The sequence below is a fragment of the Cryptomeria japonica genome, chromosome 8, assembly GCF_030272615.1.
Source record: "Cryptomeria japonica chromosome 8, Sugi_1.0, whole genome shotgun sequence".
Classification (NCBI taxonomy): Eukaryota; Viridiplantae; Streptophyta; class Pinopsida; order Cupressales; family Cupressaceae; genus Cryptomeria; species Cryptomeria japonica.
Genome location: NC_081412.1, coordinates 539,640,226 through 539,647,887, shown reverse-complemented (window position 1 = coordinate 539,647,887; position 7,662 = coordinate 539,640,226). Strand labels below are relative to the sequence as shown.

The window sequence follows — 7,662 nt, the reverse complement described above, 5'->3', positions numbered from 1 at the left end:
CCACAAGATTCACAAGTACAACCACATACCTTGCAATACATTTTGATCTTAATATGTATACAATGTGTAGCCTAGGAACATGTCCCACACCTTGAAAAGCTATAATAGCATTGCAACATATTATATTAAAGATACAATATAGAATGCAATATAATAAACCTTCCGCAATATAGATAACCTTAAGTAGCTCCTAGAGTGGGAGAGATTCTATTAGGAAGGTCAATAGTAGTTGCAATTATTATGTTAAATCACTCAAGAATCTTCATCACAACTTAAGGTTATATAAACTATTCAAGGTGATCTTTTTAAGATCAAGGGTGTAATAAGCAAGTATAAAGTGCATCTATGAGCTTGATCAAAGTCTATATTTAGAAACTTCATATTAAATATTCACAAAAAAAAATAATTTTAAAATTTATATCTCATATTTATGTTAAAATCAAATTAATCTCTCTATCTACAACATTAATCAAAAAAATTTTTTATTTTAATTATTTTTTTTGATAAATCACAACCAAAGCAATATTTTCTAGCTTTTCCGTGAAACTAAGAACCAATTGAAAAGATTCAAGCCCAAGACCTCTCATGTAAGAGACTTGCAACTAGAATCATTTCGACTTTTATTTTAATTATTATTTCAATTTTTATTTATATTCAAAACATATTTGTCAAGCTGACCTATGTTAATTATTTGCATGTCCATGCCCAAATATTATTGACGAGGGCTTCTAATTTACTTTCAATGTTTCATTATATGAATGAAACTCAGAATCTTCAATGTTTCGTGTTTCTTAACCTTGGTGCAATTGTATGCCTTCTACCAAGATATTTTTATTTTTATCATTCATTAATTTATCTTCCTTTAATTAAAAGATCAGCTATCTAAATAAAAGCACAAGCCTAGGGATTCCAATAGTTTGGGAACATGTTCCAACAGTTTGGGAACATGTTCTTTATTTTTAATCGTTATGCCTCGTCATGCTTATTACAGCTGTGAAAGGTTGCGCCTAAATTTCTTCCGACAGCTGTTAAAACATTCCTGAACTCTGAACCGAAAAAGACGAAGAATAACTTCATCGACGAAAGAGAACATGGAACTTAAAAAAGCGAAGAGATAGGCAACCTATAAGGCATTCAATGCTCGCTGTCCAAACTTGCGAAACATTTTATCTCATCTCGCTTGCTTTTGCCTACCATGGGCTGCTGGGAGTCCAAGCCCAAGGAAACTAAGGCTCCGCCCCCGCCTTCGTCTCAGCCCCCTCCGTCTCAGCTCCCTCCCCCGCCTGCGCCTCGGCCCCCTGCTTCGCCACCGCCCCCGCCTCCTCCTCCCACCCCCACGTTGGAAAACTGTCAAGACCTTTTTCGAAAGATCAACAACGCAGGCGACGTTGACTATTTGATAGATCTCATCGACGAGCTCTTGCAGTCTCTTCTAAACAGGGTTAGTAGGCTAACGAGTTAGCTTCAACCCTAATCATAAGAAATGTTCATTTCTTTTGGTGTTTCTCATTATCGTATTTGTAAATGCAGTCAAAACAAGAAAAGACGTTACAGAGAAGCACTAGCTCAGAAACCTATTCGGATACACTCAAGGATAGAGCGAAATCAGTATGGGCCTCCTTTCTCCAAAGTGGGTCTGTATTCCTCGAATTTCTGAATAAGCATATTCAGCTGGAGAAGGTGATTTTAATTCTTTTCCAGACTTAAAGATTAGTTAGCAGCATGTTGAAACCATATACGTGGAGTTGGAATTAACGGTAGTTGTATTTACAGGAAGACGAAGGAAACAGACGAGCTGTTGCACAAATATTGGAAAGTGTGGGGAAGGTGCATTGGGTAGTTGGAGGGCTATCGGTCTTAGCTTTCTTGGTAGACCAAATGGGTCAAATCTCTGAAAACCGCAGTGATTGCATAGAACTCTTAAAACAAATGAGTAAGCTTGCTGGGCATATAAGAAAGTTGAAGTATGATATGCCACAAGAATATAAGATATTGAATGAAGCGACTGTTTTGATTGTTCAAGGATCCATGATGTGCGCTTCTCAATTAAAGTCTAAAACACTTTTTGGGTAAAATGTTAAAAATGCTTAAAAATTTGAATTTAATGTGAATTCCTAATGTTATCATTACACATGCATGGTTGTTCTGATGGAGATTACTGGTATTGCAGGTTTTTGAAGGCTTACGTTGACTCCAAAAGCTTGAACGCTCTACAACAGAAAATAGATCAACTGTATCGGGATCTTACATTGAGAGTAGCAATAGAAATACGTCATAGCCAGCCAGTTGAGTTCCCTGCATGGAACCCTATTTATCCAGATTATGCTGGTAAATATTTATAAACCCTCTTTTTCTGAAAATTTTAACTAAATTTACATGTCATGTTCGCATCAGTATTTACATTTGTTGCTGTTAGAATAATATTCATCTGTGCTCTCATTGGCAGTTGGCATCCAAGACCAGAAAAAAAGAGTGGTAAGGTTGCTGGACTTGGAAACAGAAAAGTCACCACTGGCTGTAGTTATTTATGGATTTGGGGGCATAGGAAAGACCACTCTCGCCACTGCTGTTATTGCGGACTTAGATCTCACTGATTACAACTATTCGGCTGTTCAAATTCAAGAAGACCCATCCAGGAACGACATAAAATGTATGCAGCAGCAAATATTGAAAGACGCCTTCCCAGCATACACTTATGACAGGAATGTCACATTGAGAAATAGTGCAGAGGGTCGGGATCATCTCTCCAGTGCCTTCCAAGCACAAAAAAATAAGCCAGTATTTCTGTTTATTGACAACGCTCTCCGCGCAGAGGACTTGCAAGAGCTTTTCCCAAAACGCTTGACAGGCCTTCCAAAGCGGAGCAGAATTGTTCTCACAACTCGAAATTTGGGTGTGACGGATATGCTCAAAGAACCCGGGCTTGTACGTCGTGAGCATAGTGTGGGTACTCTACACGACCAAGACGCCGTCAAAATTTTGTTCAGAGATTCCAATCACAATATTACCGGAGACGACACACAAAAAATCCTGAAGATCTGTGCTGGAATTCCCTTAGTATTGGAAATTGTTGGTGCTCGTTTGCGTAAGCAGAACTACAAGGTAGATAGATGTACGCAAATATTTGAAGCCTTGGAGAGTGGAAAGGACGTCGTCGAAGAAAACCTGAGCCAACGTCTTGTCCATTCTGTGTATGGTGGGCTGGAAGCGTCTACACAAGAAGCATTTTTGGATATTTGCTGCTTCTTTGTTAGCTGGAGCCGCCGCGATGTGGAGTGCATTGTTGGAGCCGAGGAGGTCACACATCTGGAAGAGGCGGCTTTGTTCAAGACGTCCGTCAAAGGCAATGTGATCGTTCATGATATCATCCGAGCAAAAGGGCTGAGTATGTCTGAATCCAGTAGAATTACAGATATGCAATCCTGGGTCGATGTTGTTGTCGAGAATAAGGTATGTCTTTGTATATGTGTATTAAGATAGGCTAGAAATGTAATGAGTAGTATTAATGAAATATATCATGTTTTAGCAGGGGCTCGATCAAATCAAAGGAGTTTGGTTTAGCAGGGAGGAGACTGAGGCTGCGTATGAAATTGATGAAAATCACATTCTTTCAATGAAAAAATCGTTGAGAGTTCTGGCTTTGGGGAACAAAATAAATGTATCACGATCAGGCCAAAAGACACCCAAATTTAAAGAACTGAGATTTCTCCGATTAGATGGCGACATCTCTGGCCTATGGCCAGTGAATTTGGAATCTCTTGAACGACTGGCTGTGTTCCATGGCCCTGTCTTTAAGGATGGTGTGACTCTGTATCGGGCAAGTTCTTCCTCATTTCATTATTTTTTTATTTTTTATGTTTAATTGTTTCTTTAGATTTGCAAACAATTTCCTAACAATTAAATCACAATATGGATGCAGTTACCCAAGAAGCTACGGCTGATGAAAGCTACCGCACAATCTCAGGAAACTGCAAATTTGGAGGAGTCCAAGCCTGCCAACGTAGTAAAAAATTCTTCCTTAGAAGAATTGGATTTAAAAGAATTGAAAAGTCTCCAGAAGTTACCCGAAAAGCTGGATCATTTAACTGGCCTCAAGGTTTTGATATTAGATGAATGGGATAAAATGCAGGAGCTGTCTGAACAGGTATGTGAACTGCGTTCATTACGTAAATTGAGCATCTGTGGTGGCAATTCTTTGAAGAATCTGCCAAACTCCTTTGGTCAATTAAGTTGGTTAGAAGACTTGATCTTAACAAGTTGTAAGGAACTGGAAGAATTGCCCTCAAGTTTTGGAGACCTGAGTTCTCTAAAACATTTGAATCTAGCAGAGTGTGTTAAGTTAAAGGAACTTCCATCAAGCTTTGGAAAATTAAGCTCTTTGCAGATTTTAAATTTAGAAAGCTGCTGGAAATTGGAAGCCTTGCCTTCTAGCTTTGGGCAACTATGTCAGTTAAAGAGGTTGAGCCTGCGGTCAGACGATCTTAAAGAATTGCCTTGTAGCTTTGGGGAACTTAGCTCATTAGCAGAGCTGAAGTGTACCTGTCCGGAACTGAAGGAATTGCCTGTTAGCTTTGGGCAGCTTTCTTCTTTAACACAATTAGATTTAAGTTGTTGCATGAAATTGAAAACTTTGCCGTCGAAGGTGGGAGAACTTAGGTCATTACAAGATTTCAATTTATCGGTTTGCTTCAAGCTAGAAGAACTGCCTTCTAACATTGGGGAACTTCCATGTTTAACACAGTTAGATTTAAGGCAGTGTCACAGTTTGAAAGAATGTCCTATTTCTGCTCTGAGACGAAGAAATCGGGGGTTAACTATTTGGCTTCCGGATCACCTAAAGGACAAGGAGTCCATGCCTTCTAATCAGAGATGACCAAATGTTCTCTTTATTTATTGCCTGTTTGGCAGAGGTGACCAAATGTTCTCTTTATTTATTGTCTGTGTGGTAGAAATATGTTTGTAAATGCTGTCCAAAATATGTCTGTATGGCAGAATTATCTCTGCTTGTGTTTCTAAAATATGTTTCTACATTTAATAAAGCAAAATAACATTGGTTTTTTTTTTTTGCCTTCCAATCCACGGACGATGTCAAATGTTAAAAGACGGTTCTGTCTTTTTCGTTGTATAGCTTCATTCTTTCCATTAATTGTTGGTTTTCGTATTATGACATTATTTTTCATGTAATAATCAATGTATAAGTAACATATTTTAGTGTAGAAGTTGATTAACATAAACTTAACCTCATTATATTTGCATTTATCTTCAAAAACTAATTCATTCTATTATTACTAATTTTGTTTCTCATTCTATTCTTCCTTTTACTAGGCCAAATATATAGTCATAGAATTAAACTTTTAAAGCTTAAACTAGCAAAATTTAAATTTAAATTTGATGTATTGCTTGTATACTAAGGTGTTATATTTAAGAATAAGAATAAATTCTAATTGATTTAAAATCATCTAGAGATTGTAACTCTTGCTTCCATGTCACATTTATTATTTTTTCTAGGTGCCTTAGTAATAGAGTTTCAATCAGAGAAAATCATCTTTAATGCATATATCATCGTTTAGATGTAGATTGAAGATATATTGAGGTGAGAAGGCTATACATCTCCACAAAATAATTTAACTATACATATATAGGTTCACATCCATAAATATGCTAAAAATAATAATTGTACACAAAACTTTGATAAAAAATTATAATTAAGAAAATATTAAATCAGCATATATCTTTTTGAATAATTTAACAAATCAAATCTTAACACCTAACACAAAATTATCTCTATTAAATTTAAAATTAAACACTATTATTTAAATACTAGTTTATTTTTCTGGATTCGAATCGAGAAAAATAAACTAGTATACAAAATGGATTGTGGAATCTCATAGCTTTAACCATTATTTAATTCAAATGATTTATTCAAAACCTATTGTCAATCCTAAATCTTAAATCTAAAATAAGTTCTTATTTTCATAGAAATTATGACATTAATATAATTTTTTTGTTGAATTGTGAATAATTAATTTGTGTCATGAATAATATATAAATAATTTTTTCATGTAAATGAACTCTCAATTCTAATTAAATTTCTTAAAAAGGTAATAATATTAAATAGGACCTTCTGAATCCTTTTCAAACAAGAGCTTACATATTTCTTAGAAAATGTCGGTAGGATATTTTTCAATAGAGATATTATATTAGGATTAAAAATTAAAATGTGATCTCTTTTTCTTTTTTGGCTAAAAAAAAAAGTATTTTCAATAAAAAATGGTTTGCCTTTAACTATCAAAAATGAGTTGATAGTTAATGAAAAACAAAATATTATCAAATTTCATGAAATGTCTCTCTTTAGGGCTTAATAATGCAACATATATACATGCCATTTTATTTTAAATGGTATTCTATGATCAACACAATCATAATGATGAAAAGGAGATAGAAAATGTCCATTTCATCTTAGGGATAAAGAATAACCTCTTGAGTGTTGGTCCAAAGAGGATGCATATTAATTATGGAGAAAAGAGATCTTGTCATCATTGATAAGAATGGGACAAATAACATGGTACTAGTAATCTCAATGATAAAGGATTGGTTGTTTTCATTGACGATATGAAATATTTTACCAACCTATTTTGTAGCTACATCTTCAGAGCATGAGAAATATATAGAAATGTACATCAACAATCATACTTTAATACTGTTATTCAAGATACATCTAAACTTTGACATCTAAAGGATGGACATTTAGGATATTTTTTAGTGAGCCCTTTGTCCAACAAAGATATGGTTAGTGGTTTATCGACCATAGTAAAGTCTAGTGGTGGACATGAAGCTTGCATTTTGTTTACTAACCATAGTAAAGTCTAGTGGTGGACGTGAAGCTTGCATTTATGCCAAGCAACATAGGTATCCCTTTTATTTTGGGAGTTATAGAAGGGTAAGAATATTATAGGAGATAGTGAATATAAATCTATATGGCCATATACAAACCTTGACAATAGGAAAGAGTAAATATTTTATGGTCTTTAATTATGACTACAATTGCAAGACATGGGTCTACTTCATGAAGCACAAGTTCAAATATTTTGATAATTTTGAGATTTTTAAGGCTTAGGTTGAGAAGAAAAGTGTTTTAAAAATCTCCTAAGGTTAGATAAAGGGGGAGAGTATACCTCTAATAAATTTTAGAATTTCTATATAAATCATTACATAAAGGAGTTAACAACCATCTATACCCTAAATAAAGTGGTTGAGATGAATAATAGGACCATTGTGGAGATGAAATGAATGATGCTAAAATCCAAGGGGCTCTTAAAAGAATATTGAGATGAGATTCTTTCAACAATAGTGTATTTGATAAATGAAAACCCATAAAGGTTGTCTATCATAAGATTCTATAAGAGGCATGGACATAGTGTAAATGGACCATAGAGAACTTGAGAGTGTTTAGGTGTATGATGTATGCATTTGTGAAAAAGGAAAAGAGACAAAATTTTAATGAAAAGGTGAAAAAGTTATCTACATAGGTTGTAGTAAATAGTGTTAGTAATACTTGTCATTACTTGTCATTGATTTAAAACTTGGTGATCTGGGTTTCTCTGGATATTTTTTAAAGCAGTGGAAGATAGATATGTATGATGTGTTGTAAAGTAGTGGAAG

At 34.7% G+C, this 7,662-nt stretch overlaps 1 protein-coding gene across 2 annotated transcripts; it reads left to right on the top strand.

The window, feature by feature from the left end:
• The first annotated feature begins 1,160 nt into the window (after positions 1–1,160).
• On the top strand, positions 1,161–5,061 carry LOC131027688 (disease resistance protein RUN1-like). 2 transcript variants are annotated; one of them, XM_059209762.1, is made up of 7 exons: positions 1,161–1,441; positions 1,531–1,680; positions 1,774–2,069; positions 2,171–2,328; positions 2,447–3,450; positions 3,527–3,817; positions 3,920–5,061. In XM_059209762.1, the coding sequence occupies exons 1-7, from the start codon at positions 1,196–1,198 to the stop codon at positions 4,871–4,873; spliced, it is 3,099 nt and encodes a 1,032-aa protein (XP_059065745.1). In that variant the 5' UTR covers positions 1,161–1,195; the 3' UTR covers positions 4,874–5,061. The 2 variants fall into 2 exon arrangements, with proteins under 2 accessions (XP_059065745.1, XP_057813753.2); XM_057957770.2 differs by having other exon boundaries at positions 1,163–1,441; positions 3,530–3,817.
• Positions 5,062–7,662: the final 2,601 nt, after the last annotated feature.